Genomic DNA, 22,239 nt, shown 5'->3' with positions numbered 1-22,239 from the left:
TAGTGCACTTCTGCTCTGCTAAGTAACATTATGGGGTTGAGCTTGAAGCACTGTTTGGCCCTGCTGTTGGAACTTCATAAATAACAACGATGAGCCACAATAAAGTTTAATTCCTTTTTCCTTAGGGGTGTGGGCTCACCAGTACTCATAGGAGTAAAACTTCTTATTGTCATTTTAAAAAGCGAATATGACTCTGAATAAGCAGAGCCAAGAAGAAAGTGCTATTTTTATTGGATATTCACTTCTCAGAGTCCCACACTGCTTTTAAGTACAGTGTGCTACAGTTTCGCAGTGCTGAGTAGAATATTTATAATTAAAGTACAATCTGCTTTAATGCATCAGTTATTTGCAGTTACAGATTATAACTCCATACACAGGTATTGGTTGTATAAAGTCACTCCAGCAATAATCCTCTCCCCCTGCAGAGTCTGTGTACTCATGCGCCAATTGGTGAGTGGGGCTGTGCTATGCATTCCTTCCATTCACTCTGTTGGAGTCCCAGCTGAGTGAGCAGACGGCCAGACTGCAGGTTGCCTGCGCTGGGCCTCCTGCCTGATTATGCTTTTTCCGTGCCAGTGTTGTAGCTGCAAAATCAGGATGGGCCTTGCTGATTATTACTTATCAATTATAATTTTATATTCTTTATAATTATATGTAAATAGTGCAGAAGATTTTGATCATCCTCAAGGTCTACTGCCTCACAACTGATAGAATGAGGAAAGAGGATCCAGCAGCTAGAGCACAGGGCTCCGGGTTCGGGAAATAGTGGTTGTATTCCCAGCTCTGTTCTGTGACCTTTTTGCAGCTCACTTATCCTCTCTGGCCTCAATTCTCCTAGCTGTACAATTGGTGTAGGAAGTCTCAACCCCTGGGTGAATTAGGGAACTATTAATTAATTAGTGATAAGGCACTTTAGATAATACACAAATAAATATACAACAGCAAAGTGTCTGCTTATTGTTATGAAATTCCTGACCAGGGTAAATAGATATCCATTATTCTTGAATTCCAGTCCTGTGTCTTCACCACCAGTCCAGACAGAGCTTAGAATTGAGAGTTACTAATAATGGACTCTGCTGATATAACACTGAGCAACTGGTCTTCCTGCATCCTGTAACAGTGCAACTCATAACTTCAGCCTCAACTTAAAGCATTTAAAGGAGTATTAAGGATCTGATTCTGCCACGGAGGTCATGGATACCATGACTTCAATGGACCTCTGTGACTTCTCTGGCTTCTGCCTGCCACAGCAGGGCTGGAACAGCTGTCAGCCTCCCGCCCAAGAGCAGCAGCAGGGCTGGAGTGGTGGCCTGAGCCAGAGCAGTGGCTGGCAGTCTGACCATACTGCTGGAGTAGTGGCTGCCAGAACAGCGGACAGGGCCAGGTCAGCCCCCACCAGAGCAGATGCAACAGCTGCTGCCACAAGAGCAGCTGGGGCTGCTGGGTTGGGGGCCCAGGGCTGGAGCAGTGGCCAGAGCCAGGTCAGCCCCCAGGGCTGGGCAGAAGCAGCAGCTGCCACCACAGGAGCAGACCCTGGGGCCGAATCAGCTCCCAGGGCCAGAGCAGGAGCAGCGGCTGTCAGGGCCAGCAGTCAGCCGTCACCGCAAGAGCAGCGGCTGGGCTGGAGCAGTGGCCGGGCTGGGTCAATGCTGCAGGAGGAGCGGTGGGGTTGGAGCAGCAGCCTGCAGTCAGCCCATGGCTGTTAGGTTCCCACCTCCCAGAGTGTTTTTAATAAAAGTCACAGACAGATTGCAGGCTTCTGTGAATTTTTTTATTGCCTGCAATCTGTCCCTGATCTTTATTAAAAATACCTATTGCAAAATCGTAACCTTAAGTATTATTGACAGGAGGAAGCGAGTGAGAACAGATTAGTCGGATTTTAATCCTTCTTTTTAATGGTCAGGCTGAGATGCACGTAACAATCAAAACCTATAATTTTCCGTTTAATTTGAAAGGAAATAAGTGCCAGTGCCAGCTGTCTATATTTTTTTTAAAAGCCTAGTTTGTTTTGGAATTGGTGTTTGGGGGAGGAATAGAATTTAACAAATGAAGTTTGAAGTTTATGACAGATATCTGTATTATTTTATGAATATTATGTAAACCTCAGTTTGACTGCTATATAGTTCAAGAGATGTAAACTCCTGCCACAGCTCACCCCATATCAGGAAGACAGGCAATGGCTCTGTATAACCCAGTCACTGGTGCTTAACTGACAATACAGGTGTTGAAACCTTTGAAGTTTTGCCTCTGACCAAGCTGGGCCCAACATCCATTGTTTTGGGGTATGGGAGAGGGCCTTCAGGCAAGAAACTGGAAGCAAAGAACTCTAGAGTAGATAAAATCCTGAGGCCCTAAGGGGCAGTGACTGCAGAGAAGCAGTCTGAATCCCTGTCCTCAGAAGTGGAAGTACCTAGGTTAAGTTGGGGTTACCTATGCTTTAAGGGAAATATTAAAAGGGAAACCATATGTATGTGGGTCTCTTGTTTTAGTCCTTTTCCTGTGAATCCTATATTCCTATGGATAAATAAATAATTGTTTTGAAACAACTGTTGAGTCCCCGTATTTACCTGGTGATCAGTCACTCCCAAAGGGAAGTCTCTCTTGCAGGTGCAGTTAGACCTGCTGAGAAATCATAGTTGGATTCTGTAGCTTGGACTATGAAGGGAAGAATCATGGGATTCCACCCTGAGATGAGTGACAGCACAGAGCCTGTCACTTGAAAGGACGCAATGGAGAGAGGTAGAAGAGGGATCAAAGCTGCAGCTAATCCTGTAACTGTGATCATGGGGTATTAATTTTAGGCTTTGAATCTGTGTGTGTAATTGGTGCATATCTTTATGATTGATTTAGGGAATCGGGGGATGATCCTAAGTACTGAGCACCCTCAACTCACATTGAAGCCAATGGAAGTTGAGGGCAATTTTGCAGGATCAGACTCTATGGTAAACTAACTTTTTCTTTTTCATTCTTTCTTTTTCTTTCTTTCTTTCTATTTTATCTCTCAGCACCTCCTCCTGTTGCCATGGAAACATACAGTAGCAGTTAAATTGTACTGCTAACATGCCTTTTCCTGTAGTAGAATGGTAATAGCTAATATTTGATCTAGCCCAAGTGCTGACTCAGGGATGCAGTTGTACATATACTCTGCCTCTTTACTCTTTCTAATGAATAATACATCAGTCTCATTCACCGTATGCTTCTTAAAAGTGATATCCAGTCACAGTTAATTACTTCAATTTTCTTTTTTGATGCCTACACCATTGAAGTGTTGGAATTAGCTGATGTTATGAAACTGACTTTAAAAACCTCTGCTGAATTTGGAACAAAATGGCACAGGGCAGTGATAAGCATGACACTTATCTTTCTAAGCAAAAGTTGTAGAAATCCATATGCTAGTCTGAATAATCTACCCCATATTTTTCCCTATGGAAAAATGTAAATAGAGAATTTTTCTCCAGCACATTCAATTATATAAATCTAACATTGTATTCCAACTAACTTTTAAAAGCATCACCATTTGCTTTGTAGTGCTCCATCAAGCTGAATGGAAACTTAAAAAAAGAAAAAGAAAAAGGAAAAAAAAACACCATAAATAGAAGCTCAAATTAAATATATACCCCAAATTTAAAAAATAGTAAGAGGATCAAAAAAATGCTACCATGGCTAAACAACAGAGTTAAAGAGGGGGTTAGAGGCAAAAAGGCATCCTTTAAAAATTGGAAGTCAACTCCTACTGAGGAAAATAGAAAGAAGTGTAAATTTTGGCAAGTCCAAGTATAATTAGGCAGGCTAAAAAAAAATTTGAGAGCAACTAGCAAAAGACTCAAAAACTAAGAGCAAAATATTAAGTACATCAGAAGCAGGAAGCCTGCCGAACAATCAATGGGGCCATTGAACTATCGAGGTGCTAAAGGAGCACTCAAGGAAAACCAGGCCATTGTGGAGAAACTAAATGAATTCTTTGCATTGGTCTTCACTGCAGAGGATATGAGGGAGATTCCCAGACCCGAGCTATTCTTTTTAGGTGTCGGATCTGAGGAACAGTCTCATACTGAGGTCAATAGAGCAGGTTTTGGAACAAATTGATAAATTAAGCAGTCATAAGTCACCAGGACCAGATGTACAGAACTACTAACTGTGGTATGTAACCTATCACTTAAATCAGCCTCTGTGCCAGATTACTGGAGGATAGCTAATGTGACACTAATTTTTTTTAAAAGCCTCCAGAAGCAATCCTGTCAATTACAGGCTGGTATGCCTAACTTCAGTACCAGGCAAACTGGTTGAAACTATAGCAAAGAACAGAATTGCCAGGTGCATAAAGTAACACCATTTGTTGGGGGGGAAAGTCAACATGGCTTTTGTAAAGGGAAATCATGCCTCACCAATCTATTAGTGTCCTTTGAGGGGGTCAACAAACATATGGACAAGGGTGAGCCAGTGGATATTGTGTACTTGGACTTTCAGAAGGCCTTGGACAAGGTCCTTCACCAAAGGCTCTAAGCAAACTAAGCAGTCTTGGGATAAGAGGGAAGGGCCTCTCATGGATCAGTAACTGGTTAAAAGACAGGAAACAAAGGGTAGAAATGAATGGTCAGTTTTCATAATGGAGAGAGGTAAATAGCAGAGTCCCCCAGAGATATGTACTGGGACCAGTTCTGTTCATCATATTCATGAAAGATCTAGAAAAAGGGGTAAACAGTGAGATGGCAAAGTTTGCAGACCATACACAATTACTCAAGATCATTAAGTCCAAAGCAGACTGTGATGAGTTACAAAGGGATCTCACAAAACTGTGTGATTGGGCATATGAAATGGAATGTTGATAAGTGCAAAATAATGCATATTGGAAAACATAATCTCAATTATACATATAAAATGATGGGGTCTAAATTAGCTGTTACCACTCAAGAAAGAGATCTTGGAGTCATTGGGGATAGTTCTCTGAAAACATCTCCTCAATGTGCAATAGCAGTCGAAAAAGCTAACAGTGTTAAGAACTATGAGGAAAGAGACAGATAATAGAATGGTAACAGCATAATGCCACTGTATAAATCCATGGTACATCCAAACTTTGAATACTATATGTAGCTCACAGAGAAGGGCAACTAAAGTGATTAAGGGGTATGAAACAACTTCCATATGAGGAGAGATTTAAAAGACTGGGACTTTTCAGCTTGGAAAAGAGACAGCTGAGGGGGGATGTCATGGAGGTCTATAGAATCATGACTAATGTGGAGAAAATGAAGAATAAGGAAGTGATATTTACCCCTTCACATGACACAAGAACCATGGGTCACCCAATGAAATTAATAGGCAAGAGGTTTAAAAGAAAAAAAAAAAAAAAAGGAAGGTACTGGTTCTTCACACAATGCACAGTCAACGTGTGGAACTTGTTGCCGGGGGATGCTGTGAAGGTCAAAACCATAATTGGGTTAAAAAAAAGGATTAGATAAATTCATGGAGGATAGCTTCATCAGTGGCTGTTAGCCAAGATTGTCACAGATGTAACCCCATGCTCTGGGTATCCCTAAGCTTCTAACTGCTAGATCCTGGGACTGGATAACAGGGTATGGATGACTTGATAATTTCTCTGGTCTGTTCACTTCCCTTTGAAGCACCTGGCATTGACCACTGTCGGAAGACAGGATACTGGGCAAGATGGACCATTTATCTGACCCAGTATGGCCGTTTTTATGTTCTAATTTTATGCTTGGAAAACCCCAAATGTCAGAAAGCTATAGTGATGCCGAGAGTCAGGTAATGTGTAGCACACCTGTATGTGTTCACAGTTGGCTGCATATAATTTTATTTTGTGTTTGTTTTATTTTATTTTTGTAGAGAAAATCAGACAAAGATATGCAGATCTTCCAGGGGAGTTGCACATTATTGAGCTTGAGAAAGATAAGAATGGGCTTGGACTCAGCCTTGCAGGCAACAAGGACAGGTCTCGTATGAGTATTTTCATAGTTGGCATCAATCCAGATGGACCTGCTGGAAGAGATGGAAGAATGCACATTGGTGACGAACTTTTAGAGGTAAGTGATTCCTTCAGCTATATGATTGGGTTGGTATCAAGAGAGAGAGGAAAGCCTGTGAACCTAGTAATGAAATACAAAATAAAGATTTGGTGCCAGTTCATGGAACTGTGGTGACTTACGCCAGCTGAGGATCAATGAAATAGAAAAAGGTATTAAGATGACTGGAAAATAGATAACATTCACTATGCAGATGAGACAATGCTGTTGGCTGATTCTGAAGGTCTGATGAAGTTAGTGGAGGTTATATGTGAATATGACAAAGAATATGAGTTAGAGTTGAATGCGGACAAGACAAAAACTATGATGATATCCAATGATCCTGCAATATTCCAGGGAACAACATAGTTGTATAGTAAGTGAGAAATTGTTGCTACTTACATTACAGAAGATGGAAAATCAGATATTGAGGTCTTGTGGCACCTTAGAGACTAACAAATTTATTTGAGTGTAAGCTTTTGTGGGCTACAGCCCACTTCATCGGATGCATGTAATGGAAAATACAATAGAATAGCAAGAGTGAATTCTCGAAGAATAAACATCTAATGAGAAAGGGACATAATTTCTGACCGTTTAAAAAAGTATATATGTTCTGTGTTAAATTATGGCTGTGAAACATGGACTTTCAAACTATAATAAAGAAACAATAATCCTCCAAATTACGGTGTGTTAGAAGAATTCTAAAAATATCATGGATAGACCAGTAACCAATGAAAAAGTATTGGAGATTATTGGAACTCAGCCAAAGTTAGAGATCTTGCGAAAATAAAGTTTTGATTTCCAGGGCATGTTTTAGGAGGTTTGGCAGATGATGCATGTTTATTGGCACTGGATGGCAGAGTTGATGGCAGAAGGATTTGAGGCAGAAAAAGAATGTCTTGGACGAATGATGTGGTATCCTGGTGTGTCAAAAGGGCTATTAATCCACAAAGGGATTAGCAGAGGACCATACAGAATGGGCTACCATGGTTATAAACCTCCAGTGATGCAGATGTCACATAAGAGGATGATTGGGTCCATTGATAAACGTGTTTTCACTGAAAAACAAAAATCACATATCTACACCTCTACCCTGATATAAGGTGACCTGATATAACACAAATTTGAATATAACACGGTAAAGCAGTGCTCCGGTCGGGGGGGGGGGGGGCGCTGCGCACTCTGGCGCACTCATCTATAACGTACTAAGATTTTTTGGCTCCCGAGGACAGCATTATATCGGGGTAGAGGTGTACTTGGTTATGAAAACTGATGTCAGTGCAGTCTACGCTTTCAGAATGTTCATAAACTATGGTTAGGGAGGGACTACTGAAAAGCAGGTGAGGGAATAGCAAGTCTATCCTTGTATTGCATATGTTGTTTCATGGAAAAATTCAGTTTACATATAAAATGAGTCTTGCCTTTTGTGGTTGTCAGGGTTCCCTTCCTTTCCAACTGATAAGGAAATACAATTTCATATTGTGATCCATTTTACTCAGTTGTTAGAGTTTAAAACATTTTGTTTGTTTGTTTGTGTCTTTCTTTCTTTCTGTCTTTCTTTCTTGTGATGTTTGGTGCAAACTAACCCACAGAGGAAGTTATTCTATCAGCACATAAAGCATTTCATTTTCCTTTCCCCTCCACTCCTTTTCATCTTTCTGCTTGAAACACATTTCAAACCTTTCAACCCGATATGTGGCTACTGCAGAGTGGCACTTAGTGCTGAGGGTCTTTTGCTATTCCTGCAGTGGTTCCCACATCATGACTGCTTTACAGGTTTGAGAAATCATTCATCCCTGTGGATGTTTCTCTTCTCAAAAAGCTTTCACTGAAGAGTAGGTGAGTGCTGACCTACTGGACTCGGTGGGAGGTGATGTTAGATCTTCCAGCAATTCTGTCTCTGTGTTGTATGAGTACCGAGTATTTTCTCTCATTTCTGAACCTGAAAAGGAGAAGTCTGACTGTCTGGGAGCACTTAGAATTATTTAAAGATTTGTCAGTGTCTAATTGTAGGTTTTCAATACCCATGCAGTGTAGGCTTGTTTTGAAATGAAGTATCACTGTATGAAATTTGCCTCTGTTAGAGTGATAAATTGCGTTAAAGTCTCTGTCTCTTGCTGAAATAATGACAGGCAAATTGCCCTTTCCTGCAAATTCCTGTTGGTCCGTGCTTCAGTTACTATAGAATCATAGGGTTAGAAGGAACCGCAGGGGTCATCTAATCTAAACCCTTGTCAAATGCAGGATTTGTTGTGTTATAACTTTCAAGGGGCCACTACATTTTACAGAAATGTTAAAAGGCAGTTTATCATCCTTTCTCACATCTGAGTCCTAAAGAAAAGACAATACTTTTAGGCTTTGCTTGCTAAAGTCTAGTAACCTACCCAGACCTGTTTTCTTTACTGACTCTCACCTCAGGCAAAACTCCCATTGATATCAGTGGATTTGTGGTTCAGGCAAAGAACTGAGGGAAAGATGGTTTCTGTTGGTGGATCTGGCACAGACTTTCTGGGTGGTCTTTTTCATCTCCATCAACTTCCTAGTGCTTCAATTTCTCAGTCTATAAAATGGGGGTAATAATACTTCCCTACCACACAGGGGTGTTACAAAGCTAAAATCATTAGTGCTTGTGAAGTCCTTTGACCACCTCAGATGAAGCAGGGGAACTAGAATGAGCATTAAAACTTAAGACTGAGAGATGGAAACACATAATGAAGTTGCAAGTTATTATTTGTTTATTATGGGAGTTTGTACTTTGGCAGGAATGTAGATTCTGAAATGTACTAAGAATTAAAGATGAGTTGAACTAGACTGATAAATCTTGGGTGTGTACCAGCCCAAACAAAATGGACCCACAAATAGAGTAGGTGTTATGCTGCTCAGAGATCAGGTAGTTTCGGATGCTAGCTCCCTGAACCTTGGAGAACTTTTACACCAACATGCTTACACAGGTAGGGGGAGCCTGTGAGGTTTTTGCCTGACTCCTAAATTATTCTCTGCAGTATATAATCCTTCTAAACATAGGTACTGCTGTCCTTGAGAGATGGGCCATGTGGCATTTCTGGTGAATTTAATAAATATTTATTTTTAAATGTTACTTAGATTTTTGAAGGGTTTCGGATTTGCATATGTGCTGTATGGTTGCAAGTTGCAAAAGATTTCAGTGTTGGCCTAACTCTGCTCCCAGTGAAGTCAGCGATAGAATCACAGTTTCTACAGTGGAAGAAGAATGGACCAGTGCTCGCCGTTTCTGAAAGTGCTATCCTGTAACTGGACAAACCATGTCCACAGGCCTATAAGTAAATGCCATCTTTTGTTTACCTTTAGGATCAAATCAAACTCACCTCACTAGTGGCCAAAATTTACCATGTGATTGCTTGACTTACATGAAATGGTTGGGAGGTCTCAGTTCAGCTTCAAATTGGCTGAGGTCCACTGCACCAAAACATTTAGAATTGAAAAAGGAGTGAATTGTAAATCAGTCCCTAGACATTTCTGTGTGCTGTGAATTATTCAAATCAAGTGACTTATAATGCCAAGTAAAGCTTCAAAACACCTCAGTATTTTATATACATATATATAATATATAAGTAAATATGCACCTCCATTAAAATGGCATTACTGAGGTAATGTTATTAGAAGTTTAGGCAACAAGCATAAAAATTGAGCTGCAAGATATAAATTGATCACTATTTGGGGTTAGATGTCATACCCCCTCCACCAATGGTATAGTGTTATGCAGTTGGCTGGGTGTGCTTTTATCTACCTATATTAAACACACACGCAAACAATAATTTAAAGAACATTAAGATTGCAAAGTCAAGCAGTCAAAAGTTAGGAAATCCCTGAATTAAAGTTCCCTGTGCAACCTTCATTTGATCTCCATTGTGTGTATGTGTTGTTATATCCAGGGGTGATTCTAGACATTTTGCCGCCCCAAGCACGGAGGGTCCGCTGGTCCCGGGAGCAGTGGACCCTCTGCAGGCAAGCCGCCGAAGGCAGCCTGCCTGCCGCCCTCGTGGTGCCTGCAGAGCGCCCCCCGCGGTTTGCCGCCCCAGGCACGTGCTTGGAGTGCTGGTGCCTGGAGCCGCCCCTGATGATATCGTGTTTAATTACATGATCAGGTTCTGTTTTTTCCACAGGAACTATGCCTCTTTCAGTGCACAGCATGATCAATGCTCGTTTAATGAGAAACTGCTCAATATTTTGTCACATCGTCATTGTTCAGTGCGGGGCCCCCTGCTTTATTTATTCCGTACTATTTATACCCTCCTCTAAAAACATCGTTCGTTTCCTCCTGGGCTTTTTCGTGGCACTTTACTATGGCACTTGTCACTTATAGTATCTGAGTGCTTCACAATCATTAATGAATTTGTCTTTACAACACCCCTGTGAGGTTGGGAAATACCTTTATCTCCATGTTACAAATGGGGAACGGAGGCACAGAGAAAATGCCCACTGTTGTAGTGCCCAATTTGAGGCGACTAGCACCTGATTTTTTCAGCGTACTTAGTATTATATAGCACTTCATATGCTCAAAGCACAGCACCCATTGACCCCAGCTGCAGCTCTGAGCGCCCAAGTTTTCTACAGAGCACACCCCAAGGTCTCAAGCAGGGCACACAGTTAGTGAAGAACTGTGAAAAGTTTGGTTTAAGTGACTCTCCCAGCATCACGCAGATACTCTTGGGCAGAGGCAGGGATAGAATCCAGTTCTCTGGTTCAGCATTTAGCTGCCTTCACCATGAGACCATTCTTTCTCTTCCTGCAACCCCCTGCCTTATTCACTACGTATTTGCAGCTTCTGCAACAAATGACAGAGGGGCATAAAGACAACAATCTTCTTTCTTATGTACACTAAGCAAGGCAGGGAGCCTATGGAAAAATAATATAGGATTATTATATTTTCTCCAAAAAAGTATTTTAGGGTGTATCTATATCTATACACTGAGTGGGAAAATATTTATATTTACACAGTAGGTTCATCCCTATCCTCATACTCTTTCAGAAGAAAAAGATGAGGCCAGATCCCTCTCTCTTTACACAAGCAGGTAGTCCCAGTGATGTGATAGAATTATTCCTGTTAGTAAAGTGAACAGGATTTGAGACTCTGGCTTTCAGATCCTAGAAGATCCATTGGAGGAAGTGATGTCATCTGAGTCCCTCTCTCTGGCCCAATCTGTCTGGATCAGAACAACAATAATGGCCAACAGTGTTGGAGTCCCAGGAGATGGTGGGAGTGGGAGCCATGGTGGTAAAGCTTGCTGCAGTGGTTATTGGTAGACAGCTTATTCCTCTGCTACTTCTTGATTTTCTTTTAAGTCATTCCTTTTAAAACCCCAAAAGGGAATGATGGGTGAAACAGCCCATCCTCTCATTATTTTGTCCATCAATTAGACCTAATTTCTGATGCACCAATTTTGGTTTATTGATTTTCATTTCTATCCGTTTTGAGTTTATCAGGCATAATTTTAACATAGTCCTTGAGAATTATATTTTTAGGCCTTTTTCTTCAGTCTAACCTAGATTTTCTCTCCCCTTTTATATATAATATGAATTGTTTAACGTTATTGTGACATCTTATGAACTTTCACTTACCGCTTACAGTTAGGATAAATTTGTAGGCCAAATTATTACAACAGTTCCCATCACAGCTATGTGGTAAAGACAATATTTTTATATTAATACCCACTTTTAATGTCATCTCACTTCTTTATATCAAAGTATGTGGGACAGAAATTCCTCTGTTTTTTTTTCTGGGTTATGAACTTGCATGTCATTTACAGATTTAAGCAAGTACAGTAACTCTTCACTTAACGTTGTAATTATGTTCCTGAAAAATGCTACTTTAAGTGAAACGATGTTAAGCAAATCCAATTTCCCCATAAGAATTAATGTAAATGGGGGGGATAGGTTCGAGGGAAAAGTTTTTTTGCCAGACAAAAGGCATTATATACATTTTAAAACAACTTTAAACAAGCAATTTAATACTACACTGAGGGGGACGGAGTAGTGTGCACATGCTGTGTGTTTACATATTGTACAGTACCATAGTTGGGAGGTGCCCCTGCCTTACACTACACAGGCACAGCCCACTGGCACTGGAGATGAGACAGGCAAGGAGGCTGAAGGTGCTGTAGGCTAGGAGAAGCACGTTGCGGAGCAGCGGCAACTTCCCCTACTCTGCAAGCACCGGGGGGGGGCCTCAGCCCACCCACTCTCCCCCCATTTCCCCAAGCCCCCATCCTCGACTTGCCTCTTCCTCCCCCCACCTCCTTCCCCTTTACTTCCCATGCTGGGTCCTCGCTCCTCCCCCTGTCCCTCCCCTCCCTTCTAAATGCCGCAAGCCAGCTGATTGCTGCCGGCAGGAGGCAGGGGAGGGAGGGGGAGCCTGCACACTGAGTCCTTGCTCCTCCCCCCTCCCTCCTGCCTGGGGCAATCAACTGGCTTGCGGTGGTTAGGGGGCAGGAGGGAGGGGGGAGGAGCGAGGACTCGGTGCACAGGCTCTCCCTCCCCCCCGCCCCCGCCTTCTACCTGGGGCAATCAGCTGGCTTGCAGTGTTTGGGAGGGAGGGGGAGCCTGCGTGCTGAGTCCTCGCTCCTTCCCCTGCCCCCTCCCTCCTGCCCTTGAAACACCGCAAGCCAGGAGAAGGGGGAAGGCACTGACCTGCAGGGTCTGCCGGCGAGCCAGAGGTGCTGTGGGGCGGGGGGGGGGGCGGCGTATGTGCGTGTAGGGAGGCTGTCAGCTGTGAAGAAAGCAGGCAGCCAAACAACATAAGAGTGGAGCATTGCACAACTTTAACCGAGCATGTTCCCTAATTGATCTGCAACGAAACAACGTTAACCGGGACGACTTAAAGTGAGGGGTTACTGTACATGAGAGAAAACGTCAGTTGCTCAAATCTGTAGTACACGTTGCTATGCACTGGATGCTGCCTGGACTCAGCAAGCATGTCATAAAACAACATAACTATTGCCATAGTGACAGAATAAAAACCTGTGCCTACTGACCTGAACCATAACCAGGTGATGGCACAATTTCTTCTCGCTCTGTGATGTCCTGATCTTCTCAAGAAGACATGTTAAAAAAAAAAAAATCCATATAGAGAGCTCATTGAGTCACTATGTTCATATCTACTTAGTTTCTTTTTTTTTTTTAGGGGCTAATAGAACTTTCTGAAGTTATTGTTAAGCATTGCAGCAAAAGAAAACATTTAACAAAAGCAAACTGTAATGCAGAAAATCAAAGGTAGTTTCCAAGTAGCTGGCTGTGGGTTTTGATTCCCACAAAATAAAGTACGGTAAATATCCTACCGTATTTTGTGGCTCTGACACTGAAAATAAGAAAAGATTTCAAAATGGTGGCCCTTGTGAAATTCTATATGTTCTCTTGCAGTTCCATTTCTGTAGGATTTTATATTATCCTTCATCACTGGGGTATCTGAGCAGCTAACATAATACATTTTCTTTCCAAAAGAAACCCTTTCATTTTAAAATAAATAAATTAAATATTAGTTTAGGCTGTCACTGAAGAATAAGTACATGGGATAGTTGAAAACCTCAGGGGAAATATATTATTTTGACTACATTTTCATTTTTGTATAATTAAAATAATTGTAACATACAGACCTAACTCCAGCTAATTAAATTTTGAACTCTGATACATTTGCAAAGTAGGATTAATTTAACCAGTGTAAAACATATAAATTCTAATCTAAATAGGCAGTTGTTAAGAAGAATTGATGGCAATTCAACTAAATCCAAACTATTTATAAAACAGATAGATATAATATCCCTAGTGAATAATTCTTTATTTTAAATTGAGAAAAAAATAAGACAACAAATTTGTCACAAGTTAATAATCTGCTAATTTGAACTCTGAATGTCTTTATGGAAGTATTCCCTTTTTACCAATTTCTTAAACTTTACCTTTGAGTTTAATATACCACCTCTAGAACTGTATCTCCTTGTGTGGTAATTGCAAATAATAATAACTTGAAGCTCTTCAAACTTTGGGGTAGTGTTATTTCCTTGGTGCCTGATCCTTTCATGTTCTGTGTACCTCAAACTTCTGTTGACCTCAGAGGGACTTTGGAGTATATAAGGAAAGCAGAATCAGATCTTACTATGCAAATAGATACTATGCACTCCCAAATATCAAACTTTTGAAAGGGTGGTGAGGAAATGAAGCAGGGGGGTGGGGAAATAAGAAATATATTTTGCAGGAGTATTTGTAAAATATGGATATGATTGCCATACATTTGTTGCTGGATTACTTTAACCATTTGAAGAATATTTACCTGTTGATTCCTCCTTGGAAAATAACCCCAACAACAAAAACGGAATGTCTTTTAAAATGTATTGTGGGTTTTTGTTGTCCTCAGATGGAGAAGGGAGTCAACATCATGTGACTAGCAAGTGCAACTTGACCACTGTTGACCTGTAGGCGGCAGTTTAGGATCAGCTGTTAAAAGCTGTGTTAGAAGTCGTGTTTAGATAACTTTTTTCATGCTGAATTTTTTTAGAACTTGCCATAGATGATCATTAATTTGACTCTGACCACCAGACATTGTTTATTTTCTTTGTTTAACAAAGGTTTGAGCAGTGTAGGAATTCTGTCTTATTTGTATTGAGTGAAGGAAATAGCCACTAGTATGGGCAAAACTTAATTAAGTATCAAGTATCAGAGGGTAGCCGTGTTAGTCTGGATCTGTAAAAGCAGCAAAGAATCCTGTGGCACCTTATAGACTAACAGACGTTTTGGAGCATGAGCTTTCGTGGGTGAATACCCACTTCCTCAGATGCATGTAATGGAAATATCCAGGGGCAGGTATATATATGTGAGCTAGCAAGCAAGCTAGAGATAACGAGGTCAGTTCAATCAGGGAGGATGAGGCCCTGTTCTAGCAGTTGAGGTGTGAAAACCAAGAGAGGAGAAACTGGTTCTGTAATTGGCAAGAACCAGTTTCTCCTCTCTTGGTTTTCACACCTCAACTGCTAGAACAGGGCCTCATCCTCCCTGATTGAACTGACCTCGTTATCTCTAGCTTGCTTGCTAGCTCACATATATATACCTGCCCCTGGATATTTCCATTACATGCATCTGAGGAAGTGGGTATTCACCCACGAAAGCTCATGCTCCAAAACGTCTGTTAGTCTATAAGGTGCCACAGGATTCTTTGCTGCTTTAATTAAGTATGAAGCTGCTCATTTCTTGTATTAAGCATTATGCAACATGTTAATCATTTTACAGCTCTCCTGCAATACTTTGAGCTTGGCAATATTAACTCAATATAAAATATATATACTGCTTTGAAAATAAGAGTGACTAAACTGTTGAAAATTAACATTTTTCTCAGTCTTAAAGCTACAGCTTCATGGTCTATCTTGAAATCCATGATGGAAAAATAGGATATTCTTCAAATAAATTCAATATCTATTTTTTCCATAAGAGAAATGATAGAAAAGCTAGATTAGTATTATAAAGTGTTACCTCTGAATTCAGTATCACATCCTGCCCTTCTCCTGTACATGAACCGATGGCAGGATAATAGCCTGGACTGTCCAAATCAAAATTGAATTTCGAGTGAGTGCACTGACAGAGATTAGCGTTGTTTACTTTCTCCTGTATGCTCCTTCATACACTATCTTACCGCAGTGCATTTGTGCTTGAAACCTCTTCTGGCAAACTGATGTGTCTTACTAAAAGGAAAGTAAAAATAATGCAAAGTGCGATGCTGGTTTGCCTATTTTGTAAGATCCTCATAGGCAATGGGATTTGTATTTCATGCACCCCTCATTTTCTGTCTCTTGCTTCATCTTCCTTTTTAGCCTGTCATCATCTTTGAAGTGTTGGATTATGCACTAGAATTAAGTTCAAAACAATACATATTTAGCTTTAGTTTTAATTAAATACATTTGTACATAAACCATTTTTCCCCTCATTTTTTTTAACAGATAAACAATCAGATATTGTATGGAAGAAGCCACCAAAATGCCTCTGCAATAATTAAGACTGCTCCGTCAAAGGTCAAGTTGGTTTTCATACGGTAAGACCAGTTCTCATCTCAACATCTAGTTGTAGTTGAGCCCATACATTAATAGCCTCATTTTCAGAGATGCTGATCCCCTTCAAGTCCCTTTGAAACAAAGTAATATTTTTCTTTCTGAGCATTGTTGAGAAGATCTCTGTAATGTTTTTTAAAATATCTTTCCAAGGATAATTGTGATGGCCTGCTCACCCTCTGGTGAACAGCTGACACAGATGCTTAGTGACTGCTTATCTGGTACCTTTGCTGCCACCATTATGCGCACCAAATATTCACTCCTTGTCTCTTTTAGATTTACAGTTAAAAGGTGTAATCGTTTCTCCCTAGGACCTGGAAACCCAGAGATACACTCTAGTATGTGGTAATTATTATATAGCGTCACTTCGAGAAGTAGCAGTTAGGTACCTAAATAATTTAGTAGCACATATCAGGCTTAGTCTTAGAGTTAGTGAAAACAAAGCATCTTATTTATTACACTAAGGACAACTATAATCTAACATGAAATTCGAAGCATTAAAGAAATAGATTTAAACACAGTAACTGCTCATCTTACCAGATCTATGTAACTCTACCTTGAGTGTCTTAATTATTTACAAATATACATACATACTGTGCCAGGACCTGCGAGTCCATCATGTTCTCTGAGAAACTCTGCCCTGCAAAGCCTGCCGCAATCTACCTATATGGGAAGCTTCTGGGGGCTAGGGACACCAAGCTGAGCTCTCTTCAGATTTCTTCCTCAGAGGTGTGCCAACCCTTATTAAGTGAGCCACCCTCTCCAGGGAAGTCTATCTAGACCTTCTGTCTGACCCTCCAACTCTCTGTTCCCTGTGACTGCCCTGTCAACCTTCCCAGATCTCCCTTCTCAAGATCCACTCTCCAAATGTCACCCTGACCAACTCCTCCCCGTGGTTCCACGCTTTGGTGATGTTACTGCAGATGATGTCACCAACCTCAGCAGTTCCTTAACAATAACTTTGTGGAAGTCTGAGAGATGCAGGGGGCAGTTGACACCTCTTAGAGCAGGGGTTCTCAAACTGGGGGTTGCAAGGTTATTACATGGGGGGTCGCAAGCTGTTAGTCTCCACCCCAAACCCTGCTTTGCCTCCAGCATTTATAATGGTGTTAAATATATAAAAAAGTGTTTTTAATTTATATGGGGAGGGTCGCACTCAGAGACTTGCTATGTGAAAGGGGTCACCAGTAAAAAAGTTTGAGAGCCATTGTCTTAGAGCTCTGGTTTCAAGCTGCCTGAAAACACAGGCATCATTGCATCATTCATGGTTTCATGCTTTCTTTCGCAGCCATCGGGTCTAGAAACTTTAAAAAAAATAATGCTAGGATTCTGGTGTTGTCAAATGTTTATGTTGCGTATGCACATGCCTGTGACTTAATCTGGGGAGGGATATTGTAGAATTATAGAATATAAGGGTTAGAAGGGACCTCAGGAGGCCATCTAGTCCAATCCCCAGCTCAAAGCAGAACCAATCCCCAGCTCAAAGCAGAACCAATCCCCAACTAAATCATCTCAGCCAGGACTTTGTCAAGCCTGACCTTAAAAACCTCTAAGGAAGGAGATTCTACAAGCTCCCTAGGTAACCCATTCCAGTGCTTCACCATCTTCCTAGTGAAAAAGTGTTTCCTAATATCCAACCTAAACCTTCCCCACTGCTACTTGAGACCATTACTCCTTTTTCTATCACCTGCTACCGCTGAGAACAGTCTAGATCCAGCCTCTTTGGAACCCTCTTTAAGGTAGTTAAAAGCAGCTATCAAATCCCTCCTCATTCTTCTCTTCTGCAGACTAAATTAATCCCCATTCCCTCAGCCTCTCCTCATAAGTCATGTGCTCCAGCCCCCTAATCATTTTTGTTGCCCTCCGCTGGACTCTTTCCAGTTTTTCCACATGCTTCTTGTAGTGTGGGTCCCAAAACTGGACACAGTACTCCAGATGAGGCCTCACCAATGCTGAATAGAGGGAAATGCTCTTTCTCTTGAAATCACTCCTTGTAGCTTCTGTAGGATTCCTTGGTTTAACTTGGCCTGCTACAAACCCATAGAAAACTAACCAGTTCCCATGCACAATGGCTAATTTCTAGGGTTTACATATATAGGCCACAAAGGGATGCTGGAGGAGGATGGGTTTGGCCACTGGGAGGAAAGGCCAGGTTAGGCTGTCTGCGATGAGTTCCAGCCAGCTCTCAGAACGGATTAAGCAGCTGACTTCACTGTTAGAAATAAAGAGAACTCTTCATGAAACCCAGAAAAGTTCAGTCTTGAAGAACCTCTTGGGGAGAGTATCAGAGGGGTAGCCGTGTTAGTCTGGGGAGAGTAGGCAGGTGGGGGAGTATGAGGTTTCTTGCTTGATTTGGGAAGTGATTTCTTCTGAGTGGCTTTTGATGGGGCTAGAAAGCTTGGGATGGGCTCATTTTTAAAGAGGGATGCGGCAAATTGGACTCAAGGAGGGAACAAGGCCATCTTTGTGGTGGTTATGTAGGGGAGGGAATGAGATACTGCAATGCACCAAGGACCGTTGCATGTATCTTTCAGTTCCTAAGGATCAAAGATGGGTGTATTTTTTATGTTTAGATCTGCTTAGGAGCTGAAATTTCTATCCTGCAGAAACACTTTCATTATGGAGAGGTGGTGGGGGGAAGAGTCCAAATCAGACCGAACAGTGAGATATGTGAGATTTTCGCCGGGAGGGACATTTTAAAAAACATTCTTTTTGGAAGGACCGAGATGCAGTTTTTCAAAAATTTCTGGTCCCAGCCTCTCCAGCAGCCATTAAGCCCAGGTTGCCAAGGAACTGGGGAGGTGTACAAAGAAGCTGTCAAGAAACCAGTGAAACCTGCCCGGTTTCCCTCAAAAGATTTATCAAAATCAACACATTCCTGTGGAACCTTTTGATTTTTGCCAAATCAACATTCTCTGACAGAAAAATGCTCCACTGGAAAACTTCTGACCAGATATACTTCTATTCTAAGCAGGAAAACATTCTCTGTGTTATTCTTTCTGTAAATGTATTAAGACATCCTAACTTCCTCCACCATAGTCTGAGCCTAATTAGAGCTGCCATTGTTATAATTTGTGAGGAGGAGGGATTCTGCTCATATCATTAGAGTGAGGACTGTCCCTTGCACACAGTTCTGGCTGTATACACTTTAATACTCAGGAATGATTAACTTAGGACAAATGTGTCTAGTCTAGTTGTGGCTTGCCTCGTTTAATTATGCCCATACCAATTGATTATATGGACTTCTAACCCATATATATTTGTGGCATATCCTATAATTTATTCATAAATACATGTTATAATTGATGTATAAACACAATTGTGTGTGTTTATACTCACACATCTGTCTTTGAGGCGCAGTATACACAAATATAATGGAAGAGCTGAGTTAGTGCAATGAAGAATGAGTTGCTGTACTTGGCAATCCAGAGGATTCAGGGGAGATTAATGACTTTGCCTGCAGCTCCTGTGTAACCTTCCCTAGCTATTGAAAATTAAATGTCATGTACAACAACTCACTCTCCATTAGTTAATTGCATGTGGAATGTGTGTCTGGTGTGAAAGCTCCAGAGGCTGAAGCAGAACATATGAAACTGAACCCCAGAACTAGATTTAGTGCTGACTGTCAGGCCGTGTCTCAGAAGAGCAGATTGCTTGCGAAATCCGCCACACTGCATTGATCAAACATACTTTTCTTTTAACTTTCTGTAATTAAAAAAATCACAAGGCTCCTGATAAAGGTATCTCACTTGCTGCAGAGTCAGTTTGAATATGAAAATTTCTAGCACGAGTTTTGGATCATATTTAAGAGATAGTATCAGAAGGGTATCCATGTTAGTCTGGATCTGTAAAAGCAGCAAAGAGTCCTGTGGCAACTTATAGAAGGTGCCACAGGACTCTCTGCTGCATTTAAGAGATATTCATCTATATAAAGGCAGTAGAAGTGCTTGCCTAAATCTTCCTTTTTTGAATGAGAAGAGCCTCTTTTTAAAAATAAGTTTCTCAGCTACATGTACTGAATTGGGAAATGCTGTAGCTATTGAATTTGTTTCTGTTACTGTCTTTTGGGCTTGAAAAGGTGTCATTTTAAAAGTTGTTTTCTAAGTTGTAAACACATGTAATGTCTTTTAGACTTCAGCAGAACAAGTGTCTTGTCACTGCTACCTGCATTATATTATGGTGCACTGACAATGGGTGTATCTATCTGCTTGACCTGAGCACCCTTTCAAATATTAATGGAAAGACTCTCCCGGGGAAAGTGTTATTAGCAATCAGAGCAGCAGCTGCAATGAGTAGGCAGTAAAAGAGGGGGGACAACAGCCACAAACTCACTGTGTCTAGATGTACACTCACCCTGCATGTAAACCAAATAAGCTGCAAAAGTGTATTTCAAAATCGCCCAAAAAACAAATGTTACAGGCTCGAAGTCTAGTTAGCCTGTATTATACGAGAAACCATAAGCTATTTAATATAAACTGTTCTGGGCCCAATCATCATCATTATATTTCCTGAAACCCCCTTCTCTATCTTCTTATTAAAAAATATTCCCATGTCCCTCCCTCTTCTACTTGGTTGTTCATCTTTTCTTACTTAGACTGTAAACACTTTGGTATGTGATTGTGTCTCAGTTTGTATGTGTATCCGCTATTTTTTCATGTGATGACACAGCTTCCAAATTCTGTCAGCCCCAGAAATGGTTCAATTTAACAGGCCTTTGAAGCTTGTTTGCTCACTTCTTTTAAAGGCTTTTTCTTAAATCTCTTCCCTATAATATCTCAATGAAAATATTGAAACACAGCTAACTCATACACCTCGTTTCTAGCCATATTGAGATTGAAGAGAAATAGACATCTTGAGTCTCAATGCATCTTTTCTGTCTGCACATACAACAGCTTTTCCAGCTAAAAATGCAAGCTGTGACAGTATTAATGACTGCAAGCTGTGCTGTTGGGTTTGCTGCTTGGATGACTTCAGCTGTGTCCCTCTCAACATTAAGGATCTGGAGAGAGCAGAGTGTTGCATTTATTATGGTTGAAAACTGGGGATGAGCCACCCACAGATAGCAAAGAATTTTATCTATAAAGTTTCTCTTGTTAAGGAGTTTCTGGTACAGCTCCACCTTACCCTATTGTACCAGAAAGTCAGAACTAAATAACTGAAGTGATCAAACTTTAAGTTGCACAGAATAAGAACTTCAAAGCAGATGAACTGGCCTGTTCTCCAGTTGGATGTCATATGGGACCCTATAGATTGGTATATTATACTGGTGATGAGAATCAACAGCCCCAAGAATAGTGATTCATCCAGTATAATAAACTCAAGTAAAAGCAGCAGCAATAGTGGATAGTGTTTGACTTTCCAATGCGGTCCTTAGCTGTGAGCTTTCCTTACCCTGGAATTGGGTTATGTAGAGCCAACCCAGAGCTGCTGAAACTAACAAGCTCTTTGTCTCCTTTTACACCCCATTCACTCTCAGCAACAAGAATCTAACACCGTGCTTTCAGTTAGCCCACCATGAAAGGCACTGGAAAGTCTCATATCTCACACTGCAGTGGTCAGTCCTCGTGGCAAGAAGAACTCTGTGCACTGGTGCGAGGATGACCAGACAGGAAGTGTGAAAAATTGGGACGGGGTAGAAGGTAATATATAAGAAAAAGACCCAAAAAATCAGAACTGTCCCTATAAAATCAGGACATCTGGTCACCCTAACTGGTGCTGATATCACCTAAAGAACCAACCACAGAAATGAGGCATAATGGATCCCTCCGGGTCCAGTAGGTAAGAGTGAATGGGTTGTAAAATGAGATGAAGGGCTTGGACATTTTATTGCTTGTACTTTATAGGGTTGGATGAGCCGGTCATGACTATAGAAGAAATACAAGGTGTCTTCAGCCTTTCCATTTCTACCAAGAAACAAATCCCAGCTCAAAAACTAATGTGTAGTATGAAAAACTTGTCTGATACTTTCTCACCTCCAGATAGTGTTAAAAACAGCGTTACTTCCCCTTCCCGAAACTTTTGCTGTTTTGCTGTAATTGCAATGAGGAACATAGAAGTCCCATTGTATTAGAAAGTTTTTCATGCCAATTTGTGATCTTTTCCTCTATAAAGTTGACAGTGGTCGTTTAAAACAGTTGTTTCTGGCCAAACTCCAAAAC

At 41.1% G+C, this 22,239-nt stretch overlaps 1 protein-coding gene and 1 long non-coding RNA gene across 11 annotated transcripts in view; one reads left to right on the top strand and one right to left on the bottom strand.

The window, feature by feature from the left end:
- PATJ (PATJ crumbs cell polarity complex component) overlaps positions 1-22,239 on the top strand; it is a 215,053-nt gene that overhangs the window by 122,002 nt on the left and 70,812 nt on the right. For all 10 annotated transcript variants that reach the window (XM_050961967.1, XM_050961959.1, XM_050961963.1 and 7 more), the window contains 2 exons: positions 5,842-6,038; positions 15,974-16,065. In XM_050961967.1, the coding sequence (XP_050817924.1) occupies positions 5,842-6,038; positions 15,974-16,065 (289 nt within the window). The remainder of the gene's footprint in view (positions 1-5,841; positions 6,039-15,973; positions 16,066-22,239) is intronic.
- On the bottom strand, positions 297-14,068 carry LOC127055285 (uncharacterized). Its single transcript, XR_007775452.1, has 3 exons — positions 13,946-14,068; positions 13,028-13,081; positions 297-584 (listed from the first exon to the last, which is right to left on the bottom strand). It is a non-coding gene; the product is annotated as an uncharacterized LOC127055285 (long non-coding RNA).

The sequence above is a fragment of the Gopherus flavomarginatus genome, chromosome 7, assembly GCF_025201925.1.
Source record: "Gopherus flavomarginatus isolate rGopFla2 chromosome 7, rGopFla2.mat.asm, whole genome shotgun sequence".
In the NCBI taxonomy this organism is placed as follows: domain Eukaryota; kingdom Metazoa; phylum Chordata; order Testudines; family Testudinidae; genus Gopherus; species Gopherus flavomarginatus.
Note: the sequence above shows the minus strand (reverse complement) of the source record. Positions and strands in the feature narration are given on the sequence as shown.